Genomic DNA, 17,613 nt, shown 5'->3' on the forward strand with positions numbered 1-17,613 from the left:
AGTAATTGGGGTGAGGGAGGGCAGAAGGGCAGTAGCAACTGGCCTCATGTAGGAGGTGGCTCAGGAGCTGAGTTTCAAAGGAAGCTAGGGATTGAAGAGGCAGATGAGGAGGAAGTGAATTGCAGGTGTGGAGGACAGCCTGTACAAAGGCAAGAAGGAGACAAAATGTTGTGTTTGGGAAACAAGTAGGCCAGTTTGGTTAGAACAGAGAGTTCATGGAGAGGAAAAATAGGTAATAAGCCTGGAAAGGTGGGGCTACAGTCAGATTTAGAGAATTTAAGAGCCAAGCAGAAGAGTTTGTCATATACCTTAGTGGCAACAAGGAGCCACTGGAACTTCTTGAGTAGAATTCTGGTTGACATGGTCAGACCTGAGCTTTAGGAAAATCTATTTGGCAGCTTTATAGAGAATGGATTGGAGATGAAAGAGGCTTGTAACAGGGAGACCAATCAGGAGGCTATTACAATTGCCCAAGCAAGAGATGATGAGAGTCTGGACTAAGGTGGTAGCCCAGCGAGGTGAGAGAAGGAATATGTGCCTGATTCTCAGCCATAGATGATTTGCACCTTTTAATACCTAACAGTATTACCAGTAGTTATTATCATATTACCAGTAATAATTACCATATTAACAGTATAGTCATGAGCTGTTAGGTATTGTCTCAAATCTCCAAACTGGATTGTAAACTCTATGAGGATAGAATGTGAGCTTCTTGAAGGCAAAAATCATTCAATTTTTGTCTCTGTGTCTTCAGCTACCTAGCACATATTAGGTGTTTAATAAATGGTTGTTGATTATCTGTTGAGTGAATGCATGTAATGAGCTAGATGTTCTCTGCTACTTAGAAAAGCTACATGAATTCCTTCATACCACTACAGAAGGGGTTCTTAATCCAGGGTCAGTGAACTTTTTTTTAAAGCTTCACAACTAACTTTATTTTAACATAATTGTTTTTTTTATGATTCTATGCATTTTATTTTATCCATTTAAAAACATTATTCTGAGAAGTCTATAGGCTTCACTAGTTTGCCCAAGGAATCTATGACACAAAAAAGTTCAAGAAACCCTGCCTCAGGGCATTCATGGCATAATGTTCCCATCCTGCCTCCTTCTTTCTTGTCATTGCTTGTCCAATCTTCGAGGCCCAGTTTCTTCCTGAAGTCTACTGCTACACTCTAGCCCCCATTAACCTCTCTCAGATCTGAACTTCAGCAACATTTAGGGACTCATACCTTAACCCTGGACCTTACCTTGTCTTCTACTTCTCTCTGAGTGGCCCTTTGTTATTCCCATCTTGCTAAAAAGTTTACAAGATCCCTGAGGGCACAGGTTTTGTGTTTTATAAATATTCCAACAGTCTGCGGAACACTGCTAGGCAGAGAGTAAGGGCTCCATAAATGCCCATTGAATGATTCACCCTGTAACCAGTTAGCTCAGCAGGTCAAGATGATAGGATTCAGCTCCTTACAGGCCTGAGAGCTTTGTTCTGCTCCTCAAAGTTACCATCTGCACATTGGCCCTTGGCCAGCTCTCTCACAAATCCATGCCATGATCACCAGAAGAATAATCAGGGGCCAGCTCAGTATTATCCAACATGGCTAGTGCTAAGCGTGGTGCTCTTCTCTCTGAAGTGTTTTACAAATGTCTGCTTAATGAAACGGAATGCCAGGGCACTGTTCTGGAACGAGAGGTTTACCTCTTCCCTAAAATGAGTTTTTTCAAATGCTTCGAATGTTCAGTGGTACAGAGTCCTCCTAAGACACCAGACATTGATTTGCCAGAGAAACTTTGGGTCCCCAGCTACAGAGCCTCAGTGAAAAGGTTTCAGAAATCCAGACACTGAGGAGGGTCTGCTGCCCCTGATCACTCTAAGGAAAAGCAAGGCTTCTCCAGCTTCATAAGGGCCTTGACCTAGCCCCTTCATTTCACTTCCTGAAACTTACCTCATTTCAAGCAGGTGTGTCTTTCCTAAACGTGCCGTCCTTTCTGCTTTTCTGCCCTTGGGAATGCTGCCCTGATGCCACCTGGAATGCATTGGCCTCCCCTTACCTGCTATTCATATGCCTTCAAGGCCCAGCTCAAGCCTAACCTTTTTGCTAAAGTCTTCCTTCCACAATTTTGCTGGCTTTCTATAACTCTCTGAACTGCCCTTTAGTATGAAGCAGGTATAGAAACCAATTATATGCTCCCTTGTCCCATTTCCAAATTATAACCAGCATCTTAGTAACTAAACTGTTAGTTCTTCTAGGTGAAGACCTACCACAGGGCAAGACACAAAAGAGGTGCTCAGTGAACTGGACAATAAGATCACACAATTTGCACTTGAAGCGCCCTAAGATTAGCCCAAATCCTGTCATTTTACAAAGGATGTAACTGAGGCCCAGAGAGAGGAATGGACTCGCTCAAGGACACACCAGTGATAAGTCACAGAGCCAGATTTTGAACCCAGGTATTCCCACTCCCAATCCAGTGTTCTTTCCATTATATTCCATGGACACTCATTGATTACTTGAATGCCCACTTCATTCACTTGCAGCTTGGACAATATCCATACTATCAAATCATTGGTGGTACCACAGTATAGTGCATATATTATGTCCCATTTCCCTGTAAAAGGACAGGAGGGTGAAAGAGGGAGGTATAAGTTGGTTTGGGTTTCATTAAAAAGCAGAAAAGGTTAGCATGGCAAAGAAACCTGTAATTGTAGTGAGGAATACACTCCACCTGATGCGAAGAATGACTTTAGTCTTACCTGGAAGTCAGAGCCATGCTCTTTGCCCAGAACTTCCTTGGAGGAGTCCTGGTCCCCTGGGGTTGGCAGAGAGGAGGTTTCTGTAGACTCTTTCAGAGAGTCCCCAATACTATCCACTTTCCTCATGAAGGTGTTCAGCTCCTGTTGCAGTAGTCCAAGCCTCATGAAGATAACATTGATAAGTTTAGAATCACTGGGGCTCTCACTGTTATCCAGGGACTCATTCAACATGAGGTCTGCACAGTCATTGTCCAGGCATAGCTTGAGGCTGGATATGAAGCCATTGGCATCTGAAATTAATACATCGATAGCTTTGCTGACCAGGGCAGCCTGGTCCCTGATGCCAGGCAAAGCCTCAAGGTCTCTGGCTTTAAAGAACTTGGTGAGGTGGGTGTCAGGCAGCTTTGTGACGCCATTGTCCACTGTCCGCTCAGGGTGGCCTAGACTATCGTTCTCTCCCCCGATGGGCACTTCTCTCCAGAGGGTGGTGGGGATGCACTGGGCAGAATCCCCAGCCTCAGCATCTGTCTCAAGCATGGGCCGCATAGTCTGACAGGAGGCCAGGTCGCAACGCTGCAGGTTGGAGAGCAGGACCCGGTTCTCATACTGCAACTTCTTTACTTTCCCGCTGAGCTCACTGATCTGGATCTTGGCGGTGGCCAGCTCCTCCTGAGATGGCTCACTGATCACGGAGCAGCTGTCCTCAGACAAGGTGACGTCCAAGTCGTGTTCTGACTTGTACTTGTTCAGCTCGTTCATAAGAAGCTTGTTCTGGTCTTCCAGCTCAGCAGAAGACCTCCTCAGAAGCTCGGCTTCCTCCTCCACAAACTGAAGATGTCTCCTCAGCTCAGCCAGATTCTCCCCAGACTCCCCACCACAGTTTGTGGAAGAAAAAGCAAACCGTATGTCAGGGCCAATGTAGTCCTTGTCACCCTGACCTTTTGTGTCTTCCATCTCTGCTCTCAGTCCCCGATTTTCAACCTCAAGTTCAACGATCCGGCGGCTCAAGATGTTGGCCTCTTCCTCAACAAGCTTTAGATGTACCTTCAGCTCGGCTTCCCTCGAATGAGGGGAGTCAGCCAGCTCCTCCACAGACAAGGAGCTGTCCAAGTCCCCGTACAGAGACCGGTATTTGACCAGCTCCTCCTTCATGCTGTCATTTTCCTTAGCTAATTTGGTGAGCTTCTTGCACATCAGGGCTGACTCTTCCTTGGCAAAGTGTAACTGACACTTCAGGTCTGCGTTGTCCTCCTAAGAGCCAGAAACAGACATAGAATTAAAAAAGGCCAAGAATGTTATCAGCAGAACTACATTCAGCTTGGTGGCACATCATCTCATGTCCTGAGCTGCCTGAGTTATGGGACCTAGGACAAGTCACTTCCTCTCGGTATCCTCATCTGCAAAATGATGATAATAACATTCTCTGCCTTCCTTTACAGGGTAGTTGGGGCAATTAAAAAAAACCAGACAATTTGTTTACTACTTTTCTAATGCTCCTTTGGGTTTATTTTATCAAATGCACAAGTTATCTCCCATAGCTAGAATGTTCCCTATCCACCTTTGCCTCTTGGAACTCCTCGATCCCTCTGAGGCTTGACTTGTACAACCTCCACCAAGAGCACTTTCCTGATTTCCCCAGGTGTTGGTTCCCCTGACCGCATCACCTTACATTGATCTTGTCCATACTGTGTATTTATTTACCTGTGAAGATGGTGCATCTCCTACTCTCACTCCCAGTAGAATGTAGTCTTGGAGGGCAAGGACCAGATTGTTTTTGTACAGTCAGTTCTGTTGTAATGCATATTTCGAAAATGCCAACTGGTTCCAATGTGATAGATATATTTGGGAACATTTCAAGCATAATTTGAAACGATGGGAATGAAGAAAACTACAGCACTTTACAACAACTCACAAGCTGTAACCCTTTTGAGGCCTGCTTCCATATACAAAGTTCAGGTTTTTATCAAAATAATTGACCATATTGTTGTATATCTTCTGGGGCGGTAGGAGCTGGTCTGAACCCCCCCACCACTCACCCCTGCCACCATGCCCAGAGTTTTGGTCTGTCCAACTTGCTTGTGTAGCCCAAGGCCACAGAAATGGCCATTATTTATTGGAACATTTATGTATTTCATAACCTTTTAACATGTATATAAAATTATGCTATTGGTTTGCTATTGGTTTCCCAACTTCATTTTCCCCACAAATGCTGTGGTTTTTACTGCTGGGTTTTGCATTGCTCAGAGCTTTCTAGGAACATATATGTTGAATTATAGCAGAACTGACTGTATTTGTATCCTGAATACATAGAACTTAGTAAACACTTGATAAATTATTAAATTATTAGCATTACTGAAATTCAAATGACTCCCAGTCTACATCTCTAGTCCTAAATCTCTCCTGAAATCCACTCTGTTATCACTATTTATTATAGATATCTTGACAGATCTTTTACATTTTTTCATTTCTTTGTTGTCCTTCCAGTTTCTTCCTTAAATGCTCTCACGGGATAACCTGATTTAGTTGGGTCTCTCAAGGATGATCTGATTTAACTGAATGATTTAACATGATGAGATCCTCATGCTTTGTATGAGTTGTTTTTTTCCCTCAATCACATTTCACTATTTTATGAGGCAATACTCATACTCATGATCTTCCATAATTCTTCTCTAAGATTTTATAAACAAACTTATACTCTAAATTGATGGCCTTAGCTGCCATAGTTCTATGCCTGGTAAGATGACTGTTGACTGTTTGTTTTTGCCGTTTGCTGACTGAGTAGCTGATAGGCTTTTATGACCTCTTTATGACTTTAATGGGAAGGGGTAAGGAAAAATCTGTAATTTCATTAGTATTTCCAATGAGGAAACTCCCCTATAAAAGTAGATTGCTTCGTATTCTCTAACTTACAGCGTTAGAAAGTTGCCTGGGCCATTGAGAGTTAGGTTAAGTGCTCGGAGTCATACAACCTGCATGTCTCAGATGAGGAACTTAAAACCCAAGTCTTCCTGACTTGGTTGCCATCTCTTTATCTACACAAAATGATCTTATGCCCAAAATCACATGGAGCCCCTGGGCCTTGAACCCATTTATATAACTGAAATGGTCACTATAGAGGTAAGGCTGAAAAAGGAGCAAAATGAGGCAAGAGCATGGAAAATGGGAGAAAAGGGAGAGGTAGAAGGACTAGAGGTCTGAATGAGTAGGAAGAATGAGACAGAAGGAGAGATCAAAAGGCAAGAGGGGGACTTCAGAACTCAAGAGCAAGGAGAGAGCACAGTTTTGGATGTGGGCTAAGATCTATCCTCTCTTCTGGCTGATTAGGGTGTAGCGAAGGTCAAAGTCTTGGGAATCAAGGAGGAAGATGGGAGGCCAGGGTGTTGAAGGCAACATCACACTTTGCATTTCCTGGCACTTACGTAATCCTGGTTCCCTCTGGTAGACGGCTCATCGGTCTCCATTTTGGGGAGCTCCTACTCTCATGTCCCTTGACAAACCAAGCCAGTAACAGGGATCACTTGGCGACATCTGACAGTGCTGGTTTTGACATGATCCTCATTGCTGTAATCTACCGGCCTCCAGATCACACATCCGCTTTTCTCAAGGAGTTTAGTATCTGGCTTAGTCCTCTTTTCCAATCCAACCCCTTGCCTGTATATTTGGGAACTTCAGTATATAAGTACCAGAAAGCAGAAAGTATGAGGAAGGACTTGGTTAAATGGGAGTTCTCTAGTGATAGTGCAGGGGTTCCAGAAGATACGATGGAAGGCAGAAAATGGCAGGACTGGGCTGGATAGTGAATGGGAAGTAGAAGGAGAGGAAGGGGGTGAGTGAATTCTGCACCTTTGCCCCTGTGGCCTCCATTACATGAGGACAGTTTAGAGTGTTTGTCAAACCTTCAAGACCGTATATGTTAGCAAAGACTGTGGGGAAACTCTCTGTAGGCTCTGAAGTGCCAGCCCTGGAAGCGCTTAGGACTCACTTCCTTCAGGAAGCTTTCCCACGAACCTTCACCTCACAATGTTAACTTCTCAGTTTTGCATTCATAAGCCCTCAGCCACAGTGCAAACTGTGGCTATTTCTCTGCATTCTTAGTTATTCCATCTAAGTTTGTCCTCTTATTAAAAGGTAAACTTTTTGAGGTCAAGGCCCAAGTCTTAATCAAACGTGAATTTTTCAGGGACCGAGGGAAAATAGAGTAAGCTAGGCAGTCATTCTATGCCTGGATTCTCTGGGCACCTCTGAACTTCCCTAATTCCAGACACTGCACCACTAATGACTTTGCTCATGGTTGAATTTAATTTAGTGAGCATTTATTTAGCAACTATTCTACATAAGCCCAGGCCCTTGATGCTAAATCTTTGGAACATAGAAAGCTTAGGTTCTAGTACCCACTCTTTCACTACCTTACTAACCTTGGGTAAGGCTTCAGTTTCCTGAAGTTTCCTGGCTTGTAATCTCTCAGATTCGTCTCAATTCATCCTCTCTAGGAGTCAACATCTTTACATAACAAGTCCAAGCATCTTACCTGACAGACACCTCATCCCATCCTTAGCATTAAATCCATAGAATCAGAGATGAAGGTTGAAAGGGTCCTTAGAAGTCATCCAACCCAAACCTTTCTTTGAGGAATCCCCTACAGGGGACAAGGAAACCAAAGTCCAAAGAGGCTAGGTGAGTTGTTCCAGGTCATACAGGTAGTAAGTGACAAGAGCCTGAATTTGAACTCAGGTCCTCTTATTCAACTGCATGGGAATCTGAAGGTGTTAAGGAGTGGTAGGGGGCTCATCTCCCCAGCAGGGAGGATAGTGGAGGGGAAAAGACACTTTCTGACTTGGGGAAAACTTAAGTGGAAAAGGCTATTAAACTTATTTGAGGAGGAGCTAGCTAAGAAGCAAAATTAGCAGAGGGCCATAGAGTAAATATTAGGGAAAGAGAAGATAAGTGAAAGTAATCTCAGAGAAGCATGTTTGAGGTGATGCTTCTAGACCTTAGAAGGTACCAAGATTGTTATAATAGGACAAAATCCAAATGTGAACAGAAGCCTCAAAAGAAAACCTGGTTGGAAGGTGTCAGGCCTGGCCTGCTGTCAGCTCTGGAAGTCAGAAACGAGTGAGTCAAAGCCTCAGTCACATCCCTGACAATTAATTCAGGGCCCCCATGTGCCAGTCACAACATGAAGCAGCCTGATAAAAATGAAAAACCTGTTAATGCCTGAGAGCACAGCCTTACCGCTCCCTTTCACTGGTCAGCTTCCATTAAACATTTTTACTTTATATTTTATTCACGGCACCAGCATCTATTGCATTTAAAAAATAGTAGTGAATTGAGAAATTTGGTATGCCTACAGGAGCTATATCTGCTTATTTATTATATCGAGTCATGCTGCATATTTTGTTAATAGAAAAAACAAAAACAAAAATGGCAAATCATTCATATACACTGGGCTCCTGGGGCTTCCTAAGGATCCTCAACACACAGGATGGGAACCACTAGACTGCATAATGCCCAAGGTCCCTTCCATCTCAAGATCCTATTAGTTACCACACAGACAATTGTGTCTAGCCAGAGAGATCATAGAACAATGGTATTTTATGAGATCATGGGATTAGAGCTAAAAGGGCCACAAGTGATCAAGTGTACCTCCTTCATTTGACTGATAAGAAAAACAAGGCCCACAGGGAAATCAAGTGACTTGAAGAATATAATGCATATACATGTATAATAACAACAACAATCCATTTCTGTAGTGCTTTATCTCCATCTGATAGATAATTAACTGAGGCTCAGAGAGTTTGAATGACTCGTCCATGATCATACAGTTAATAATTATCAGAGCTGAGGTCTCCTTTCACCAAGTCTGGGACTCTTTCCAATACAGCACAGTTTATATATTATTAACACGTATATGATGTGCATGTTAATAATTTACAGTAATTTGTATTATCTAATTTGAACAACACCATTTAATATTTCCATATGCCTTTAGCTTTTCAAAGGGCTTTCGTGTCCCTGATATCATTTAATCCTCACAATAGCCCTGCGAGATAGACAGGACAGGGATTTTTGTTGTTGTTCAGTCATTTCAGTCATCTGACTCTTCGTGACCCCATTTGGGTTTCCTTGGCAAAGATAGTTGAGAGGTTTGCCATTTCCTTCTCTTGCTCATTTGACAGATGAGGAAACTGAGGCAAAGAGCATTAAGTCACTTGCTCAGGGTCACACAGCTAGGAAGTGTCTGAGGCTGGATTTGAACTCAGGTCTTCCTGACTCCAGGCCCAATGCTCTATCCACTGAGCCATTTAGCTCCCCCAGGATAAAGATTATTACCCCCATTTCATCTATGAAGAAACAGGCACCAAGGTGTCAGTCATACAGTTCAGTGTTATACATAGATTCAGTGACAGATCTAGAAACCAGATCTCTTGACAAATCAACAATTACATATATTTATTTATTCATTCAATGAGTTATAGGAGATAACAGTATCCTGTTCATCTTTTTTTTTCTTACATCTCCTCTCCTCTCTGAAAACTTCTTCTATTCAGCTGCCTGTGGCCTAGGACCAGAAATCCCAAGGCTTCCTCCCCTCCCCACCAAACATGACAGTGCTGTCTGTTCACTCTCCTTTTGTTTCCAAATTGAACAGCTGGCCAGGGATTATCCTGTCATTAAGGGACCACCATGAAGGGGAAAGGCCACTGTCTGTATCTAGTTTGTCTCTCTTGTATGGTACTTACCCAGCCAAGCTGACAGCAGAGCTAATCTAAAACCACTCTTAGTTCCCTTAAATAGAGTTCGAGCTCCTTGAGGGCCAAGCCATCCAAATCTTCTACTTCCTTGTGGGTCCCATGATACCTAGCACATAACTTAGCATGTGGCAGAGCTCAAAAAAATACATGTTGGATGGCTCCTAAGAATGTAGGAGCAGGAGCTTTAGAATTGGATGATCCCCAGAGTTTATTTAGAGCAGGACTTCTTTACCTGGGGTCTATGGGGTCCATGGATACATTTCAGAGGGTCTGTGAACTTAGTTGGGAAAAAAATTCCATCTTTATTTTCACTAACCTTTGGCTTCTTTTGTAATCCTATCTATTTATTCCATGCATTTAAGTACAGTATTCTGAGAAAGGGTTCCTAAGCTTTTACCAGACTGTTCAAGACGTTCACCCGTGACACACAAAAAGCCTAAGAATCCCTGGGTTAGAGCAACCTCCTTTTATAGATGAGGGGACTGAAGCAGAGAGGATGATCCACCCAAGGTCATGTGGATAGTAATATGGCCGAGCTAGAAAATGAACCTAGGTCCTCTGCTTCCAAATCCAGTTATCTTTACATAACAGAATTAGAATTATTTTTTACAAATGAAAGCTGCAAAGCTCAAGGTCCTTACTTTACAAAAGAGGCTTAGTTTCTGAGAGGGACTGATCCCAAATCACAGAGCTTTTAATGACAGAGATAGACAACCCAAAACACCTGACTCTTGGTTTAGTACTTATTACTGGACTGTGGGTGAATAAATGAATGCATGAACAAACAAATTAATATTGAACACCCATTGCATCTAGAACACTATGATGATTGTTAAGGGAAAATACCAAAAAAAAAGGAAAGAAAAGGAAAAAAATGCAAACAAAACCCCCCAAATGCAATCCACTGTACTCCTAACAAAAAACCCCACTCTCAAATGAGTTTAGACTAATGGACCCACAACCAACTGTCCAGCATTTCTATGCAGCTGTGTGAATACAAGGGGAATACTGAATGCATTATTAGAAGGGATGCAGACAGGTCTGCCTGCAGCTCAGGTTCAACCCCTTCATTGGTTTCTTCATGATGGTACCCATGAAGAAGGGAAGAAAGGGAATAAGCATTTATGCAGCACCTATGTATGTAGCCAGCCACTGTGCGAAGCTCTTTCACTTTATTATCTCATGACCCTCACAACAACCCTGAGAGATCAATGCTTTTATTATTTACAGTTAAGGAAACTGAGGCAAATAGAAGACAAGTGACTTGCCCAGGGTCACATAACTGGTAAGTATCTGAGGCTGGATTTTATCTCAAGTCTTCCTGACTCCAGGACTAACTTAGCTGCCTCTAACCACACTGAGAGAAGGGGTGAAGTCTATTATTTCTGTGGCATCTCCGCTACCCTTCCACAATGACCCTCATACAGTGGGTATTCAACAAATCTTAAATATATTCCTTTTAAAAGTGAGTCTTAGGGGCAGCTAGGTAGCACAGTAGATATAGAGTACTGGCCCTGGAGTCAGGAGAACCTGGGTTCAAATCTGGCCTCAGACACCATCCAGCTATGTGACCCTGGGCAAGTCACTTAACCCTCCTTGCCTTAAAAAAAAGGGGGAGAGGTCTTAATGGGAAAGAGTCACCTTCCTAGGACTTAGTTTCCTAAGCCTCTTTAGGGAATGGGACAGATAAAAGGAATGCATTGCAGCTAAGGAAAAACTGACACAAAGAAGGAAAAAAGAAAAAGAAGGAAGCTGACAGTGGACAGAATTTCACAATCACACCTCTGCCATCAGATTTTTAAATCATGCTTTCTTGGACTCTAGATAAATACCTGGACTGATGCCTTTTTTTCTGTTTTTCCAAGTGAACGAGTTCCTCTTTTCTTCAAGGAATGCTGGAAGGAGATAAAGAGGGAACATTGATAAAGCTCTCAGATTTCAAAGTAGTATTTATAAAACACCCACAGACAGCCAGTTCTGGGCCAAACATATACAACAATCACCTCCACCCTCCCACAACCCTTGCCTTAAAAATCAGATCATGTCAGAGCTAGAATATTTAATGTCACGGCTGGGAAGAGCCTTAGAACACTGAATGTCGTGGCAGGAAGAGTCCTTAGAGATGAGTTCAGCATCCTCATTTTACAGAGGAGAAGGATCTGCTCAAAGCCATATAACCAGTGACTGGCAGAACCAGGAAGAGAACCTGCGTGTCTATCATACCACACCACCTCTATCCCAGCCAAATTACAGACACACTAATACACCAAAAGGGACTTGTTCTTTGTGAAGGATTCTTGTTTTTGGGTAGGAGGGGAGGCTTGCAGGCTGATCCAAATCTCAGTCTGAAGGTAAAGTGTTGGCAACCCTCCAGAAAGTGGAAGGGCTAGAAAAGTGGAAGTAAGAATTTTTATACTGCTTAGCCAGAGGTGACTGGAAGTTGTAAAGTCTCAATGGAGAGTCTCTTAGTCAAGTCTTTTCTTCTCTCATCTTTCCTCTTCTGTCCCCTCTACTCTTTTTGTTGTAAAATAAATTCTTAGCTTTTTATTCCTTTGTTTTTCATTATAATCATAATATTATTCTGTAGCACTTTAGAGTTTACAAAGCACTTTCCTCATGAAGAATCTTTGGAAGTTGGTAGTGTATCATCACCTTTTACAGGCTGCAGAAACTAGGACTCAGAAAACTCAAATGACCAGTCGATGGAGACATAGCTAGTAAGTAGCTGAGACAATCCATGTCTTTGGACTTCCATCTCAGCACCTTCCCAGGCACATCCAGGACTGTAATATATACATTATTTTTCTTCAAATCTATTTCAAAAACCAGTTACTGGTGTTTGGTGATTAAGGTCTAAAATTCAAAGTTGGAATTGGTGTGGTACAAAATGAAATAGTTTCTATAAAGCACTTTGCAAATTTGAATCCATTATCTCCACCCCTGCTCCCATAGTGTAGGTGGCTTATCCTCTAATCATGTTTAAAAATAAAAACTCTGTCCTCACTCAGCCTCTCCAGATTGACATAGTACCCTATACCTCCTCACATTCAATGAATCCCCCTTTGAGCTTTACTAGGACTCTACCATGTTTGTAGACCATTCCATTAAGCATGGAGAAATCCCATGAATGGAAATAGAAGGTGCTTTCAGACCTTTGAGAGGCAGTCATGAATCTCACCTGAATGGACTTTAGATGTAGGAGGAGGTTTGGAAGGAGAAAAGTTGTTGAAAGAGTAGGGGTTCAAGACCATTTGAATGAAACGGGATCAGTATCAGAGAAACAGTATGGAAGGCACGCTTGGCCAGGAATCAGAAAAGCCCTGGACTCAGACCTTGACCCCAACACTTATTAGCTGTATACCCATGGACAAATCACCTAATTTCTATAAGACTCGGTTTCTTCTTCTGTAAAATGAAGATAATAATAGAATTTATATAAGCAAGATTTACAAAACACGTTACTAGTACTATCTCATTTGATCCTCTCAACAACCCTGGGAGATAGGAGTTATCGTTCTCCCCCATTTTATAGATAAAGTAACTGAGACATAAAGAAATTAAGTGACTTGTCCAAGGTCACACAGCTAGGGTCCAAGGCTTGGATTGAAGTCAGGTCTTTCTGCCTCAAGGCCCAGTGATTTATTTCCATCCTCCAGAAGCCCCAGTAATTCTTCTAGCACTTTTTTCATAGTTTATGGGGGTGACCAAATGAGAAAATGCATGTAAAACACAGGCATACCTCAAAGCAATACGGAAATGTCAGTTATTATTATAAAATCACCCTGTTCCCTCACCCCTTTAGCTGCCCCCTGGGGCGTGGTGGTTCAGCCACAAGAATGGGATGAGGTAATGAAGAGAACCTAGGCCTGGGGAGGCAGGAGGCTTGGGTTTCAGCCCCAATCTGACACTTCCCAGCTGTGTGGCATTAAGCAAGTCGTTTAACCTTGAGAAAGCGTGACTTGAGTACTCTTGGAGTCATCCAGAGCACAGAAAAGTGATTTCCCCAGGTCACACAGCCAACACTGGCTTAACCCCAGGGGACCGTGGCTGAAGACAGCTCTCAACCTGTGACACCATGCTACCTGTCACATGCTACTTTACGACTACTATTTAATCTCTCTGGGTCTTGGTTTCCACCTCTAAAAAAATAAAGGGGCGGGGATAGCTGATCTCTAAAGTCCTTGCAAATCTGAATCCTATGGTTCTGAGGGCCTTGGTTTCCTTACTGAAACGACATCTTCTGTTTGGCATTCAAAGCCCCTCATACTCTGGCCCCTTCCTACCTTTTGCGTACACCTTACCCTCCTTTCCCCTCCCCCACCAATAGTCTGCAATGCAGGGACAATGGCCTACCTGCTGTTCCTTGAACTAAATGCCTCATCTCCTGCCTTCATACATTTTCACTGGCTGTTCTCGATGCCTAGAGTGTTCTCCTTCCTCATCTCCCAGCCTCCTGGCTTCTCTGGCTTCCTTCGAGTCTCAGCTAAAGTCCCATTTTCTGTAAGAAAACTTTTCTAGTCCTTCTTAATCTTAGCACCCTCCCTCTAAGAGTACCCCCAATTTATCATCCCCGTCTATCTAGGTGGTGGTGTGGATAGAGCACTGGCCCTGTAGTCAGGAAGACTCATCTTCCTGAGTTCAAATCTGGCTCAGACACTTACTATGTGGGTGACCTTGGGCAAGTTACTTCACCCTGTTCACCTGTTTCCTCATCTGCAAAATGAGCTTGAGAAGGAAATGGCAAGCCCCTCTAGTATCTCTGCCATGAAACAAGTGAACGACAAAATCTGTGTCTTTTTTGTACTTAGTTATTTGTGCCTTGTCTCTGCTGTTGGACTGTGGGCTCCTTTAGAGCAAGGAATGGGTTTTTTGGTGTTCTTTTTGGGTTTTGTTTGTTCATTTGTTTGTTTTTGCCCAGTGCTCACCACTGTGCCTGGCACACGGAGGTTCATTTTATTGATTGACTGACAATAGAGATATTAACGCTTGAACCATGTAGTCAAAGGGTTGTAGTGAGGGTCACAAATGAGATAATGACAGTATGGAAAATGCTTTGCAAATTCTTGAAATCCTATCTGCATATAATCCATTGTTCTTCTTATTAATAATAAATAGTTTAGGGTAGATTCAAGAAAAGGCTCACTTCAAGCAATGTGACTTAAGTCAGAAGAAACATGAGTTCAAATCTTGCCTCTAATACTTACTAGCTGTGAAACACAGGCAACTTAACCTCTCTGAGCCTCAGTTTCCTCATCTATAAAATGGGGATAATAATGCTTGTAGTACCTAAGGTGAGGCTGCAGTGAGATAATGTATGTAAGATTAAGTTTGTGGTAAAGCTTAGGGAGCTATATAAACATCAGTTATTTTTCTGGAGTACAAAGAGCTTTCTCTTTATGGAGGCTGCATTAATGTTTGCTGTCTGTTTTTAGGGCTGGCTCCAGACCTTATTAAAGGACTGGTCCAGTTTCCTTTGTTTTTGCTTCAGGGAAGGGAACAGGAACTCATGGGAAGAGGTGGGGAGGAGGAAGAGGCCTGCCTCTTTCCAGGCTGGCAGACATTGTGGCAGTGCAATTCCTAATCCATCTGTAATTGCTGCCATCAGATGCTAAATGGTCCTTTGGAGACTGTGGAAGAGTCAGAAATAAAAGCTGTACCAGCCTGGATTTTTGCCTAGCTCCTTACCCTAACCAGAGCTCACAGAAAAGACCAAGGAGGCTGGGCACCCTGAAGGAGATTCTTCACCCACCACCTTTTTCAGAGACTCATTTCCACAAGGTTGGTTTTGTTCTTTGTAAACAGGAGCCCTACAGGGAAGAATGCTGGTTCTTGGTAATTCCTGGGCTCTGTGGCCAGGATAACAGCAGGTAGCCAGCCCTCAAAGGCAAGAACTACTTCCTGATGGCCTGCTGGGAGCAGGCCCTGGGCTAAGCACTCAGGAGATTGTTGAGAAATAATTTCTAAAAAATTGAAACAACCACAATAGTCGCCAATTCTGTGGAACATTCAGGTTTCAAAGTGTTTTTGTCACAAATGTCTTATGAGGGAGAGAATGCAAATATCATCAATCTAGTTTTATAGATAAAGACATCAAGGCTCAGAGAGATTATTACATGAATTACCAAAGGTCACTGTATCTCAGTTAGAAAAGAACACTGAGGCTATCTAGGTCAGCCCACACCTGAACAAGCCCTTCTTGAAACAACACAGCCAGCCTGTACTGCAAGACAGCCAGCCGGAGTGGAAACGGTTACTTCCCAATACAGCCCGTTTGACTTTTGCACAGCCCTAAATGTTACAAAGTTTTTCCTTCAGATGAGGCTAAATCTGTCTCTTTCAGCAGTTTCCACTCATTGTGCCTAGTTTTGCCTTTTTGGGGCCAGGAAACTAAGTTCCACTATTTCAAATGATAGCTCTTCAGACACTTGAAGACTACCATCATATCCTCCCAACATTTTTCTTCATCAGGCTACCCCTTCCTCAAATTCTTCATCATCGTCACCATCATCATCATCATCATCGCTAACATTTATACAGTACTTTAAAAGTGTGCAAAGCACTTTACAAATATCTTATTCTCCCAAAACCTTGGGAGGTAATTGCTATTACTACCTCAGAGGAAACTGAGGCACTCAAGAGTTAAGTGACATGGGCAGCTAGGTGGCTCAGTGAATAGAACACCAGCCCTGGAGTCAGGAGGACCTGAGTTCAAATCTGACCTCAGACACTTGATACACTTATTAGCTATGTGACCTTAGGCAAGTCACTTAACCCCAATTGCCCTGCCTTCACCCCTCAAAAAAAAGAGTTAAGTGACTTGTTTAAGGTCACTCAGCTAGTAAGTATCTCAAGCTGGATTTGAATTCAGATCTTCCTGACTCCAGGCCAAGTGTTCAATCCACTGCACCGTATGGTTGCCCTCCCCAGCTTATGAATATGCTTCTTTCTATATAGCACTAAGAACTGAACATAATATCGCAGACACGGTCTCACTATGGCATACTGCAAAGGGACTATCTGCCTAAGCTACCTTGGTCAGGAAACTATGCCTCTCTCAATGCAGTCTGAGGGCCCTCTGGCTTAGCTTTCTTGGCTATTACATCCCACTTTGGACACACACTGAGCTTTGCAACCCACTAAAACCTCCAGAGTCTTTTCAGCTGTTTTGCTATCAAGCCATAGTTTCTATATCTTGAGAAACAGATTTTTTCAACCCAAATGTAAGGGCTTATAGTTACTCCTACTAAAATTCATTAATTAAAATTCATCTTAGTAGAACTGGCCCAAGGTGTCCAGATCTTTTTGCATCCTGACTCTGCTGAACAGTATGTTAGCTATCCCTCCTACCTTTCTATCTGAATGTTTAATTAGAATGCCATCTCTACCTTTATTTAAGTCATTGATAAAAATGTTAAATAGCACAAATCCCTGGACTGCTTCACTGGAGACTCCCTTCCTAGTTAACATGGAACCATTAATAACTACTAAACTATTCAAGCACTTCTGGATGTCCCTAATTACTATCACTTAGCCCATATTCATCTTTTCTATAAAAATAGGATGACTTTCTCAAATGCTTAGTTAAAATCTAAGTAAATTCCATCTCCAACATTCGTCTCATTTACCACTCCAGTAATACTGTCTAAAAAAGGAACTAGCAGTAGTCTGATGTGACCTGTTCTTGATGAAGTCATGCTGGCTTTCTGTGATTGTTGTTTCCTTTTCTCATTGATCACTGACTAACCCTCTAGTAATACGTTTTAGAGTTTTGTCAGCAATAAAGATCAAGCTCACTATACCTTCTTCCCTTTTTTGGAAAATTCGTATATTTTCCGTCTCCCATTCTCCATGTTTTTTTCAAGATCATTAATCAGCAATTGCAGCTGCCAGTCCTTTCAGTTTTTAGCTTCAGATGGCCAGGTTCTTCTAGGTCAGGTGACTTGAACTCATCAAAGACAGCTTTCCTAGTTCTTATAATCACCTTACTTATTTTGGTTATCAAGTCCCTATTAGACACTGCTTTCTGTCTTTTTTCAGTCTCAAAATAATTCTTTCTTTGACAGAGAAAAGCAAATAAATGCTGGAGGTAGGATTTGAATCCAGGTGTCT

General features: G+C 42.6%; 1 protein-coding gene across 1 annotated transcript in view; it reads right to left on the minus strand.

Annotated features, from left to right (window-relative positions):
- The window catches only part of SOGA1 (suppressor of glucose, autophagy associated 1), a 118,809-nt gene that overhangs the window by 36,336 nt on the left and 64,860 nt on the right, over positions 1 to 17,613 (minus strand). Inside the window, exons 4-5 of the mRNA XM_036751810.1 lie at positions 11,337 to 11,399; positions 2,753 to 4,003 (exon numbers count right to left, since the gene is read on the minus strand). Coding sequence (XP_036607705.1) covers positions 2,753 to 4,003; positions 11,337 to 11,399 — 1,314 coding nt within the window. The remainder of the gene's footprint in view (positions 1 to 2,752; positions 4,004 to 11,336; positions 11,400 to 17,613) is intronic.

This window comes from Trichosurus vulpecula, chromosome 3 (genome assembly GCF_011100635.1).
Source record: "Trichosurus vulpecula isolate mTriVul1 chromosome 3, mTriVul1.pri, whole genome shotgun sequence".
Taxonomy (NCBI): Eukaryota; Metazoa; Chordata; class Mammalia; order Diprotodontia; family Phalangeridae; genus Trichosurus; species Trichosurus vulpecula.